Source organism: Rhineura floridana, chromosome 10 (assembly GCF_030035675.1).
Source record: "Rhineura floridana isolate rRhiFlo1 chromosome 10, rRhiFlo1.hap2, whole genome shotgun sequence".
Taxonomy (NCBI): domain Eukaryota; kingdom Metazoa; phylum Chordata; class Lepidosauria; order Squamata; family Rhineuridae; genus Rhineura; species Rhineura floridana.
The window spans coordinates 62302294-62316572 of record NC_084489.1 but is presented as its reverse complement, the minus strand read 5'-3'; the positions used below and the strand labels follow the sequence as shown (position 1 = coordinate 62316572).

The window sequence follows — 14279 nt, the reverse complement described above, 5'->3', positions numbered from 1 at the left end:
TTTTTAGCGCAGCGCGAGAAAAAAGAAAACCTTCAATGGAGGCATAGTGAATAAGAGTATGGGATATAGCTTATATGACTAAACTAATAAATATAAGACAGGTTAGAGATGGAGGACAACAAGATACATTCATGGAGAAATGGAGTTTACTTATTCTTTATTGGAACTACAAAGTTCAAGATACAATCAATCAATTTACTTTTCTGGATGAAACGCAGTTCAAACTCTTAACTTTTGAATATATAGAACTATGATATCTCTTCTGTGCAAAGTCCAAGATTACATCATCAGCTGGGATGATGCTAATCTGATATATAATCTGATATACATATATGTGTAGCATAATAAAGATGCATTTTTTCTATACAGTTTTTGTTGTTATTTTGACACCTTTGCAGGAATCCTAAAAACTATAGGAGCTAATCACTGTATAATTTCTGAGAAAGAGAAGTGCCAGCCTACCTGAACACCATACCCTCCGACTTGGAAACTTTGGTCCTTAATCCTAGATATGTTCCAGGAAAGAAACTGTTCATACTCAGAGGAACTCTTGACCTTATGATGATTTCACATGTTTCAAGACTTAAACTGGTTCTGAGTCCAAATCCTGATTAGCCCTACCGTTAACATATTTGAGGTTTCATTCTGAAGCACACTTACTTGGGAGCAAGTCCCACTGACTGCAGTGAAACTTACTTCCAAGTAGATATTCATAGGATTGTGCATTAAATTCATAAAAGTTAGTGACCTGGTTCACATATAACACTAAGCCAAACTGTGGCTTAGCATGAACAAACAAATGTGCAGATTCCCAGAGCAAAGATTGCAGTCACTGTGCTCCTGCCCCAGATCCGCTGCTGCTCTGGTACCCAAGGCTAATCTATGGTTTGGCTTAGCATTACATCTGAACCTGCGCTCATGGTTTATCTCACTCCAGGCAAACCATAAACTGTAACCAAGGTTTGTTCTTGGCTTACTGCTCAATGGTTTCTTTGAGGGAGCCAAACCACAAAACCAGGTTTAAATGTAATGTTAAATGAAGTCATTGCTTAGCCTTGGATAGTGCAGCAGCTGCAGGACCTGGGAAGCAGAAGCCATTATCTTCACTCGCAAGAACCTGCATATTTGCTCATTCATGCTAAACCATGGTTTAGCTTAGCCTTAAGTGTGGACTGGACTAATCTCTCCCTCCCAGTGCTGCAACTTTTATGAATCATTTATTCCTGTGATCATGTTGAATTTTCTTTTGTCTTTTTAAGGAAGTAAAAGAAGCACAAGAAGCTGCAAAATTAGCAGAAGCCAAAGCTGCAGCTGTACCAAAGGTGATTTAGTCTCTTTGTTGTCTATGTCATTTTTATAACTCAGTGATATGGGATGCAGCTTACATAACTTGTGTGAAATGCTGACTGACCTTTGAGATGGGGAAATGGAAAATAGGGGGAGGAAGTAGAGAGGATTGGCATGAATATTCTCAAAAAGGGTATTGCTGGCTGGCTAGAACCCTGAACAGGAACACTTCACACTGCAACTTCTTGTTGCAGATTGCACTTGTTATTGTTGTTGTTATGTGCCTTCAAGTCGATTATGACTTATGGCGACCCTATGAATCAGTGACCTCCAATAGCATCTGTCATGAACCACCCTGTTCAGATCTTGTAAGTTCAGGTCTGTGACTTCCTTTATGGAATCAATTCATGTCTTGTTTGGTCTTCCTCTTTTTCTGCTCCCTTTTGTTTTTCCCAGTATTACTGTCTTTTCTAGTGAATCGTGTCTTCTCTATGTGTCCAAAGTATGATAACCTCAGTTTCATCATTTTAGCTTCTAGTGATAGTTCTGGTTTAATTTGTTCTAACAGCCAATTATTTGTCTTTTTCGCAGTCCATGGTATGCGCAAAGCTCTCCTCCAACACCACATTTCAAATGAGTCGATTTTTCTCTTATCCGCTTTTTTCACTGTCCAACTTTCACATCCATATAGAGATTGGGAATACCATGATCTGAATGATCCTGACTTTAGTGTTTAGTGATACATCTTTGCATTTGAGGAACTTTTCCAGTTCTCTTATAGCTGCCCTCCCCAGTCCTAGCCTTCTTCTGATTTCTTGACTATTGTCTCCATTTTGGTTAATGACTGTGCCAAGGTATTGACCTTGACAAGTTCAATGTCCTCATTGTCAACTTTAAAGTTACATAACTCTTCTGTTGTCATTACCTTAGTCTTCTTGACATTCAGCTGTATTCCTGCTTTTGTCCTTTCCTCTTTAACTTTCATCAGCATTTGTTTCAAATCATTACTGGTTTCTGCTAGTAGTATGGTATCGTCTGCATATCTTAAATTTCTCCCTCCAGTTTTCACACCTCCTTCATCTTGGTCTAATCCTGCTTTCCGTATGATGTGTTCTGCATGTAGATGAAACAAATAGGGTGATAACATGCACCCCTGTCTCACACCCTTTCCAATTGGGAACGAATCCATTTCTCCATATTCTGTCCTTATAGTAGCCTCTTGTCCAGAGTATAGGTTGTGCATCAGGACAATCAGATGCTGTGGCACCCCCATTTCTTTTAAAGCATTCCATAGTTTTTCATGATCTACACAGTCAAAGGCTTTGCTGTAATCTATAAAGCACAGGGTGAATAAACCCTATCCACAGTCAATTTACATTTACTGTAAGCAGTACTCTCAGTGAATATACCATTTCAGAATGTAGGTGGAGGACTGAATAATTACATACTCTGTATGTTTAAATTTCATTTTCATTCACTTGTATTTTCTCTCTCTCTGTGTTTGCTAATTTCTTATGTTACTAAATTATGTTCAAATTAATAAAAAGAAATATTTTTAAAAACCAGATGTGCCAATTATCCTGCCGTTCTGGTGCTTGGGGCTTGCATGGGAAGTGGTAAATGAATATCAGAGATTCTTCCATGTCAAGGTCAGGACCAGGACCCTGGGCAGCTCCCAGTAGGCCCTGTTAGATGAGTGACATGTTGTCTCAACAAAGGCTTAGAGTCATCTGAAGCCTTACAAACGATGGCAAGGCTTTACCTTCCAGTGTGTCGGCCCCAGTGGGAAAGCTGCTTGTAATATTTCAAGGGCCTGTAGCCCATTCTGCAGTCACATATTCTTGCAAGGTTGAGGAGCAGGAAAGCCTTCAGGTGAATAATTCTCAGTCTCCATGGATCTTGGAAAAGCCTCAAGCTGGGGCAAGGTATGAGGACTCCCCTCAAGTAGGATGACTGGTACGTCATCTGAATCAGAGACCTCCGCAGAACAACACTGAGACCCTGAAGCAAGAGACTTTATTATTAATTAGTTTTATGCCATCCTTCCTCCCTAAGAAACTCAGTGCAGTAAGCAAAAGCACTAAACACATCTTTAAAACGTCTTACATCTTTAAAAACATCTTTAAAAATAAATCTTTAAAACATATTTTAAAAAACAATTCCAACTCAGAGGCAGACTGAGATAAGATCTCTACTTAAAAGGCTTGTTGAAAGAGGAAGGTCTTTAGTAGGTTCTGAAAAGACAATAGAGATAGCGCCTATCTAATACTTAAGGGGCGGGAATTCCAAAGGGTAGGTGCCACTACACAAAAGGTCTGCTTCCTATGTTGTGCAGAACAGACTTCCTGATGAGATTGTACGTGTACGAAGCCCTTACCTGAAGAGCACAGTGATCGACTGGGTATATAAGGAGTTAGACAGTTTTTCAGGTATCCTGATCCCAGGCTGTATACATGACAACAGTAGAAAAATTGTGTATATTATGGGAAGCAAAGCCTCTCTCAGACCATTTTCAGAAACTCTTGTCAGTCTCCAGCTTCACTTTTAGCTGTTTAAAGTTAGAGGTTCAGCTTAGATGGTTCCGCTTCCCAAACTCTAGTGCAGCTTCCAAAAATAGCTGTGTACACAAGACTTTTTTTTTCCAATTGGCCTAATATAAAACAAATATCCCCAGGAGATCAGGACACTCAAAATCTTATCTATTGTGGTCTCTGTTCCTTGGTTGTTTTCCATGGTGCCTTACTCAACACGTGAATGAGGTGAGTGCCTTCTAAATAACAAAGGATCACTTTTGTATTTAGAGCTGATAAACACTGTTTGACTAAAGGTTTGTTTATTAATTATTAAAGTATTTATAACCCACACTTTTCATAGAATTACATCAAGGTGGCTTACAACATACAGAGACACAATAAAATTTAAAAACCAATAAGAACCTTATTAAAAACAACAATAAAAGCTGGTTGTTACCCTACATCTTCCTCAAACTTCAAACAATAGCACACAGCAAAGCCCTCCAAAGTTAATGTCTAAATTCACTTACAACTCTCCTGGGTCTTTGAAGCTATATTGCCTACATCAGGTATTTAACTTCCTTTATTAATCAAACCTGTATTTGGAAAAGTGTGACATTCAGTGGGAAAGCCACACATGCTGAGATTAGCTGGATCTAAAAACTGTTCCAGAAGAAAGGAGAGAAGTGTGACCAGTTAATTATAATGTGTAAATAGTTTTGAAATATCTGTAGTTTGTACTGAGATATAAAACACTGTGTGTTATCAAGATTTCTGTGTTTGCTGTGTTTAAGGGGGCAGTCTAGTAACCCCATGTATCAGTGTCATTATTCCCTTAAAAACTGTTCCCTAATAAATTATCCTGCAGAATCAACAGCCTCAGGATAGTTAAAGCCCCAATCCAGTGAAAGCTGGTTAAATTTAAGCCCCACTGAAATCAACCTAAGGTGAACTATGACTGACTTCTTGTGTGGATTTCAATGGGACTTCAGCATGTCTAACTTTCCCTGGATTGGAGCAAAAGAGTTTATACTGATTTTTTAAAAATCTATCCTATTAATACTTTTTATTTGTCCCCAAACATTTTGGTTCCCATGGACCACTTAAAGGTTGCTGAGGATCTTGGCAGACTACTTAATGATTTTTTCTGCCTGTTGTAGCAAATGTATGATTTTAATTGGATTTTGTTGCTTCTTTTGTTTCTTAAATATTGTATTTTATTGTATTCCATGTAATTCAAATTGTAATATAGTAAAGTACAATATAAGAAATAAGAGAACCAATAAAAGTACAGTTAAAAATCAGTATGCGTACTTTATGCAGACGTGAATGAAGCTCTTACACCACTGGTGCTCCACAGAACACAGTTTGGGAACCTGTTTTAGACCAGCTTACAGAGCAAACAGATGAGAGATGAGAGCTAGAAAATTGATGGGTGACTTATCTGTAACACACTGATTTAAAATTGAAAATGTGTTAACGCTGAAGTGAATGCTGTCTCTCTGCCTTTTTAATATCTGAAGTATCTACCCTTCCTCTCCCTTTCCTTTCCCCAAATGCGCGTTTTAAGTCATAAATGTCCTAATTTTTTCAGTTATTTTATTACGGTTATTGGGCAACTGAATCCTGTTGTCTGCTTGCAAATATGTCCAGTGTGGCTGATTCCCAAGTAAATGTGCACAGGACTGCAGTCTTATACTGGCACAAATACAAGAAAAGTGAAAGAAAACAAGGCAGCATGGACTGATGCTGAGAGAATGATGGTTTGCTCAAACCTACAATTGTGGTAGAACGAGGAACTTGAACCAGAAACTCCATTAACCACTGTGTGTTAAAGCAGCTTTCCTATCTCGTAGGGGTGGTGTAAGAATGAATAATAAAATGTTTTTCAAATGCTTTGAATGCATAAAATATGCTTTATGAATGCTAAGTATCATGTACTAGCAGCCTCATATCTGGAGTTGCATAGGAATTCCAAGAAACCAAAAAATAAGATGAAATTAATTGGTTAAAGTCAGTGCAGTTTTAAAGGTTCAGTCTGCCATCCTCATTCAAAATGGTGGTCCAATTGTGTCTAAATATAGATGAAAACCTGTTCCTTGATCTCAAGAACCATCATGCAAAATTTGGCTAAAATCTGTGCTGTTTGAAAGTTCAGTCTCCCATCTTGATTCAAAATGGTGTCCAGTTGTATCCAAACATAAATGAAAACCTGTTCCTTTATGTCAGAAACAATCATGTAAAGTTTGTTACAGCATCCTAAGAGGTGTCCAAATGCATAGTGAACAGACAGATAACAACATTCCAAAATAAATAGCAGATTAGAAACGCTGGTTGTTGAGGGCTGGTTGCTTTGGCAGCATGGCTTTTCATATGGCAGTTCATATAGATGCAGTAAAGCAGGAATACTCAACCTGGTGCCCTCCAGATGTTATTGGACTGCAACACCCATCATCCCCAACCAACATGGACAATAGTCAGGGATAATGGGAGTTGTAGTCCAACAACATCTGAGGGGCAACATGTTGACCACCCTTTCAATAGAGTTCAAAAACTGGAACATCACAGCCAAGATCCGAAGGTCAATTCAAATAGTTCAGTAAGTCCAAGACGGCCTTGGACTTACCTTTCTCAAACAGCACCTCATCCTGTCCATGCTGAATGGCAAAATTCATATTTATCAGAAGTGTTAATGTATGTTATGTCAGCTGCTAGCGGTTTTGATTAAGCAGTATATAAATCTTGTTACATAAATAAAATATACATATTAAGCTATTTTTAAATATATATATATTATGTGGGAAAGAAGCTGTTGTTCAGAGTGGGGGAGGGGTATCAAAATACCTACTAGGCATGGCCAAACCCTTGGGTATACCTACAGTCATTTTTAGTGCCTGGCTATCCCATGGCAATTTGATATTTATTTATGTATTAATTAATTCATTTATACTCCACCTTTTATATCCTCCAAGGAGCTCAAGGTGGCATACACAATCTTCCAACTCCCCATTTTATCCTCACAACAACCCTGTGAGGTAGGTTAGCCTGAGAGACAGTGATTGGCATATGGTCCCCCAGTGAGCTTCATGGCTGAGTGAGGATTTGAACCTTGGTCTCCCAAGTCATAGGCCTGCTCAGTGTGAGCTGGCTACGGCTACAAGCATGGTGACTATGTCCTGAGTGGAGTTGCCTGTCAAGGATAGGTAGGCTGGATGTTTCTGGGTGGACAGTGAAAGCTGCAAGGAAATATGGAGCAGAGGGACATCTTGGAGGCTGTGAAGTAAAAGTGCATGGAAAGTGATAACTTTTGAGTATCAATGGTAAGAGCAATGCCACCTGAAGAGCTCCAAAATAAGGCGTACACTGTGAGACCATAAGAAAATTATGTATTGTGTGTCCGAACATTACTTTATTAGAATATACCATAATGTATTAAATTATTTAATAATTTGATAATACCACATTCATAATACAAACACGACGTTTTAATAAGAAACCGTTCCTAGTGGCAAGCATCACCTAGAAATAATTGGCACTACCATTCCTACAGTTGTGCAATCATTGGACTAGCAATGATTGGCCTAGAAACTGCCATAATATAGATTCTTAGATTAGTGAATTGATTCCCATCTGTCTAGAACAGCCTTCGCCAGCCTGATGCCCTCCAGATGTTTTGGCTGATGGGAGTTGTAGTCCACAACATCACCAGGTTGGCAAAGGCTGATCTAGAAGCATCTTAATGATGAGCAGATTAGTACCCCTTTAATTACATACTAGAACCCATTTCATGCACAAACCTTGCAGCATCGCCAACATTTCCCCATGGTTTTGTCCCACATCACTACGGAGTGTGTGAATATCTTAACCATGCAGGCAAGGCTGCATGTGCAGATCTTCGGTTATGTGGAAAAGATCTGCACAAGTGAGCCCCACACAAGCAGTTTCCAATATTTGTGCTTCTCAGCAATGTGAGATTGCACTACTTTTGCACTGTTGTGTGTGTATGTGAAGGGGGTCAAGCTTTCACCCAAAAGAAAAAACGTATTAGTGACAAGCAATAGGATAAAGTATGGATTGTACAAGCTCCTCTCACTGCCCTATAATACCAAAAAGTACTGGTGCAGCCCTGCCAATCAGAGTCTCAGAGACCCTCAGCTGCTCCTCCACCCTACTCAGCCGGCACCCATCCTTAACTTGCTGAGTATCTCCAATTCAACTTTGCCCTTTATGTGAATAAGTCAGTAAACAGAACTATCTATCTGGGTGCTTTGGGCTGGTATTCAGAGGCGTACTGGAAGGCATCCAATGAGGTTCATAAAGCACCAAGAGAAAAAATAGAACACAATTACTGTTAAACACATATGCACCTTGTTCAATATTTATCTTCTAACACAGATTTGGAGAAGTCGCTTGAATTGTAGATAGATACTGTGGTGGGCACCTGCAGCCATTTCAAAAGGTTTGCAAAGCCTTATATTTGTATATATCTGAATTGTATTTGCACAAGGAAATTTGTTCTTTTTTACATGAAGATAAAAAAAATAGGATTCCTCTGTTTTGCAGAAAGTTAGGTCAACTCTGATGAAAATTTGGTTTTGCATTGACATCTGAAAACCGATTATTTATCTAAATATATATTAATGAAAAAGAAACACGTTTGAAATGGAATACAATATATCATTCATCTAAGGCAGGGGTTCCCAAATTGTGGTCTGTGAACCTTTGTTAGTCCACAAGCTTCATTCAGGTGGTCCACAGCATGTCTACAAAAATACAATTAAAAACCACACGTTATCTAATCTAGCACAGAGCAGTACAATTGCTAGAACAGGAAAATCATTAAATGGGCTCAGCACTTTACAAGCACTTTACAAGTGATCCATGGGAGGGGGGGATTTTGGAAATCACTGATCTAAGGACTATTTCCTAAGCCTACCTGACAGTGTTTCACATAGCTACAAACTGCACAGTTTTATGTAACTCCAAACACAGCCCACTATCTAGAAACATACTACAGTGTATCAACAAATAGCTCATCTACCTCATGGAGTTCAAGCCCATATTTTCTTGACAATTTCAAGCTGCAGTATCCATACATTTCTAAAAATGGATGTGTGTTTTAAAAATTTCAATCAATGTCAATGCTAGATTTATTATTTTATTGATATATTGATATATTTCTGTATTTTTGTATGTATTTAAAATGTTTTTATGTACATGATTTAGAGCTTCGGTATATTAAGCATCATACACAAATTTTACAGTGCAAAAGAATATAAACAAACAGATGTGTTTTGTATTCTCCAGTGGCTTTCAGCACAATCCTATATATGTCCACTCAGAACAGTAAGTCCTACAGAGGCTAGGTAGACTTCCTTTGGGAAGGCATTCCTGATTCTGGGCATCACCATGGAAAAGGCCCTGTTGCTCATGTCTATCTGCCATGCATACCCCTGTTGGCAGCAGGATTCAGAGCAGGACCAAATTGGATCTCGGTGCTCAGAGGGATCCATAAGGGATGAAGTGTTTCTTGAAAAACTTGAACTGTGATGTCCATCATAAGTCAGGTTCATTGACTGATTGTTTGTTTGTACAGGTGCCATCAGCCCAAGAACCAAAGGCAGAAAAGAAGGGAGCAAAAGGACCAAAAGCAGCAAAAGCCGCCGCCGCCAAAGAGGCAGCTGCAAAAGAAGCTGCCGCCAAGGAATCTGCAGCAATAGAAGCTGCAACTTTGAAACAAGTAGGTCTTGATGATAAGGTATTGCATTATTATTTTGAGTGAACAGAATCTGGGTGAATAAATACCAGGTCATATAAAGGTGAGCTTTGTGGGCATTTTATAACATTCACTACAGAAGGACACTCTAAAGCTGTATCCTCATCTGATATTTTTCATTGGATATGTCTCCAAAACAGCTGATATAGTCTACATACCTCATCCTACTAACAACCCTAATAAGAGTACCACATCTAGGTGCTTCTTCGAAAAAGTGAGCAATTTGGCTCGCAAGGCCATTCCCCGCAAATCACACCCCTGTCCCACAGATGCAGCTCCACAGGAACAAATGGAAGCTTAAAGTGGGGTTCCCTGTCAGCACTGAACCTTTGCAAGTGAGGGGGATGGAAAAAGTCATCTGGATTCAAAGTGCTTCCTTCAAATGGAACATTTTTCTCTCTGAAGGAAGAGCTGAATATGCAGGTTTTTAACGGCGTGGAAAAGGCCTGCACAAATGAGCCTCACATGCTGTGACAGCATCATCAGCAGACACACTGACCTGTGCCTCTTGTCAACTTTTAAGTGGCCTTTCTAGTTATGGTCACTTCGGCTCAGAGGGTGTTGTGAGCGAGCTCTGGACTCTTTGTTACAGCGCTCCATACATGGCCCTGCATTGGGGCAAGGAGGTGTTGAAATCTAATGTTTCGTTTCTTCCCAAGCTTGTCTCTTCCAGCATCTGCCGCCATGGCCACAGTCATTAATGCTGTAGTCACTTCCAGGTTGGATTGCTGCAGTGTGTAGAGTTGCCCTTGAAGACAGTCTGGAAACTTCAGTTGGTCCAGAAATCAGCTGTCAGAGGCAGGATGGAGCATATCATGTTAATTCTGTACCTCCTTCATTGGCTGAGTTTGTTTCTTGACTTAATTCAAGGTCTTGGCTTTTAAAGCCATAAATGACCTAGACTAGGGTATGTCGGGAATTATCTCTTCTATACAAACTGGCCAAAGTGCTTTGTTTTTCTTTTGAGGTCTTTTCTCTGTCCCCATCCCACTGATGGGTACTGGTGGCACACTGATGGCACAACACATGGGTATCAAGAAATAGGGCCTTTTGGGCTGCAGTGGCAAAAATCCTCTGAAGATAGATATGTCTGGCCCCCTCACTGCAGGTATTATTTTTAGATAGGATCTCTTTTAGAATCTCTTTTATATGAGACTTAAATCATTGATTGGTTGATTTAATATTTACAGCACTTCCCAACTGTTACAGTTATTTGTGTGTTGGTGCATGTTTAGTATATTTTGATAATTAATGCAAGGTTCTCTTTTGTAATACACTCAAAAAGGCAGAAGAGAAAAAAGCATTACATGAAGAAATAAAGAGGCTTAAAAAAGCTGAACGAGAAGCAAAGCTGCATGCACAGAGGTATATGCATAATAATTTGCTGTATTCACATGAATTTGTTGCATATATAAGACATGTGCATTGCACACTCACAAAATATGCCTATGCTCTCCCCCCCCCTCCTTTAGACTTGAACAGGAATTGCAACAATCAGGTCGGTCTTGGCAAATGAAGTTTGAAATTCTAAAGAAAAGGTATTGTACCACAAACATCTGTGGGCACTATCTGGCCACAGTTTAACATCTAACCCACTGCAGCTAATACTTACTGTACAGGCCCTAAAGAGAAAAGGTCCTGTTTGGGGGCTTCCATAGGCATCTGGTTGGCCAGTGTGAGAATAGGATGCTTGGCTAGATGGTCCATTGGCCTGATCCAACAGCTCCCTTCTTATATTATGAGGCCAATCTTTGTGTGCTCTCTCTGAGGGAGGTGCAGAGAGTGGTGGCATGAGAACGGGCCTTTTTAGTGGTTGCTCACCATTTGTGTAATGGTCTTCCCAAGGAAGCACACTTGATGCCATCACTGTCTATTTTTAGGCAACAGGCAAAATTTTTCTTATTTACCCAGGCTTATGGTTTTTAATTGGGAGCTAAGTTAGATATGTCAGTGGCCTTTGTTGTGGTCATCCTTTATGTGGAGTGGGTGGGACTTGTTCCTTTTAAACATATTCTCAGATGGGTATTTTAATTTTTTTTGTTTATTGCCTTTTTTATCTGAATTTGTTGTTTTAATTTTACTGTAGAAGTCACTTTGAGGCACTTGAGTGCAAAAATGTGACTAACTAATAACAACAACATGTTTTTAACTGAGGGGAGTTCCAAAAGTGGTGTGTGATATGGCATTGAGGAGGAGTCTACTGGTTAAATAAAATAAATAAATAAAAAACTCCCATTGGGCATGTAGAGGTCTTTTGATAGACCTAAGTAGCTCTTTGGATCTCAGCTTTATACCTTTTTAAATATAAACCTTTAAAAAAAAACTTGTTCATTTACAACATTGAATTTCTTTTCCAGCCTGCATGCCATTAAGGATGAGATGTTTCTTAGACAATCACTGCGTCACTCAGCAAAATTTAGAATCCCGTCACTAGCTGATCGGGTACGTTCAGAATAAGTGGCCATTTGATGGGTACTTTAAGTAAGGGCAGGGACTTTACTAGATACTAAAAGGACTTGGGGCACAGGCCCATGACACAAATTTTACATAGCATTTGAGAGCCTGCATGATGTAGTGGTTAAGAGTGTTGGACTGGACCTGGGAGACCAGAGTGCGTGACCTTGGCCCAGTTACTGTCTCTTAGCCTAAGCTACCTGCTACCTCACAGGGTTGTTGTGAGGATAAAATTGGGAGGGGGCCATGTATGCCACCTTGAGCTCCTTGGAAGAAAGGTGGGTTATAAATGTAATAATAAATAAAAATATATAAATAATATTTATACATGCTAATTTATGTGTACAGATGCCTCTGGGAAATTGAGATGGTAAGTGGCTGGGCCTCATCCATACTGCACTTTGCTGTATGCCCAGCTGCCCTATAAAGAAAGTTTGAAAAGGGTTTGTAAGGGGAAAGAGATGTTTGAACTGTTATCTCAAGTGTACTTGGCTTCCTATTATAACTATATTAGATATACTGCATTGCTGCATTAAGGTCTAGTGCAGACAGAATGCTGGCTCTCTACAAACTGTGGGTTGTGAATTGCAGCCTGCCTCAAGCACACATGACCCTTTTCCCCCTTCTGCCCTCTTCCTTTCTCATTCCCTTCCTGGAGTGAATTTCCTCATTCCATCATCTCTTGATGGCATTCGTCATAGTCTAGAGCAGGAGTGAGGAATATTTTTTTCTCTTACTACATTTACTTGGAGGTAATCTGTTAGGCAGGGGGGCTCAGATGCCAGCAGTGGTGGGGCTAGACTCCAAAGTAGGTGAGTTTGCAGGATTGCATAATAGGTCTCTCTCTCTCTCTCTCTCTCTCTCTCTCTCTCTCTCTCACACACACACACACACACACACACACACACACACACACACCATGGAATAGGAAGTGAGGGGTGGTCCATAATGCAAAAGTGGTTCACGGCATCCAGAAGGCTGCAAGTGCAAGTGGCCCACTTCTGGTCTAGAGTAACATGCATACTGACGTTTACCATGGTTCCATCATAAACCAGCTTTTGAAACCATGATTTTTTTTAGCTGGGTTGGCCAACTTTGTTTTTGAAAATACTACGATTAGCTCTTACCATGGTTTATCGCAGCATGAGACTTTGTAAATAATAGAAATGCTGACCTTGAATTCTGTGCTCCTTCCAGACAGCTCCTCCTCTGCATATCCAGAGCTCTGCACACAAAAATGCTTCATTTACGAGCAGCTTGTATATGCAATATGCACCATTGGTATGTAGTTTAATGTATGGCTAATATATATGTTGCTTGGATTCAGTGTCCTGCTCCCCATGCATACTCACGCATTCCAAACAGGCAATGGACCCTCTCAAAGGTGACAGTGCTTTGGCAGCATTAGATACACAATCCCCCTTTTGCCCATAGAATTCCTGATCCAGAAGAGGATTCTGAATTGAGGCAAATACCTTAAAAGATTCCCAAGTGTTGCTGAAGCTTATATGTATAGACTCTGAAATGTACCTAATTCTCTCTTTATAGAAGGTTAATGTGTACATTCTCCATGAGACCAGGTGTTATGGCCGGTTATTATGCACATTAACTGATCAACTTACATTCCCCTTAACATATATAAAGAAAGTGGACAAAACTTATTGTTCCTTTAGGCAGTTCATGTGTATCATGACCACTGATAGATAGACAGACACACACATGAACATACTCTATCCCTTTTTTGCATGCAGGACAATCTGAGACCAAAATATATTGTTCCTGAATCAGGGCATTGATCAACTTAGCACAACATACTGCAAGGTCTCAGACAGAATTTTTTTTTCCAGCCCAGCTGCCTAAACACTGATGCTTAAATTAAAGGAGAGCCCTTACCTTTTGTAATGCCCCCTTAGTTACTGTCTTTAGAAGGACATGGTTTGGTGGGAGTGGGTCCTGTAGATTTCATTGCCACCCCCATCCCTGCTGCTTTTCCCTCCATCGTTCCAGCACCACTAAGGTCTTTTAAAGTGGAGATGCCAGGAATTGAAGCGAGGATCTTCCACATGTAAAGCATGGCCTCTACCACCACGCTATGGGCTAGATTAGGTCATAGGAGGCTGCCTTATGCCAAGTTACCCTAGTATTGTCTACTCTGACTGGCAGCAGCTCTCAGGCAGAAGAGGTGTCTTGGATCACCTGCTCCTTGCTCCTTTTAAGTTGAGATGCCAAGGATTGAACCTGGGACTTTT

General features: G+C 40.0%; 1 protein-coding gene across 2 annotated transcripts in view; it reads left to right on the top strand.

Moving 5' to 3' along the window:
* C10H10orf67 (chromosome 10 C10orf67 homolog) overlaps nucleotides 1-14279 on the top strand; it is a 69462-nt gene that overhangs the window by 37942 nt on the left and 17241 nt on the right. For both annotated transcript variants that reach the window (XM_061586556.1, XM_061586557.1), the window contains 6 exons: nucleotides 1260-1322; nucleotides 9397-9540; nucleotides 10862-10941; nucleotides 11049-11114; nucleotides 11934-12018; nucleotides 13228-13311. In XM_061586556.1, coding sequence (XP_061442540.1) covers nucleotides 1260-1322; nucleotides 9397-9540; nucleotides 10862-10941; nucleotides 11049-11114; nucleotides 11934-12018; nucleotides 13228-13311 — 522 coding nt within the window. The remainder of the gene's footprint in view (nucleotides 1-1259; nucleotides 1323-9396; nucleotides 9541-10861; nucleotides 10942-11048; nucleotides 11115-11933; nucleotides 12019-13227; nucleotides 13312-14279) is intronic.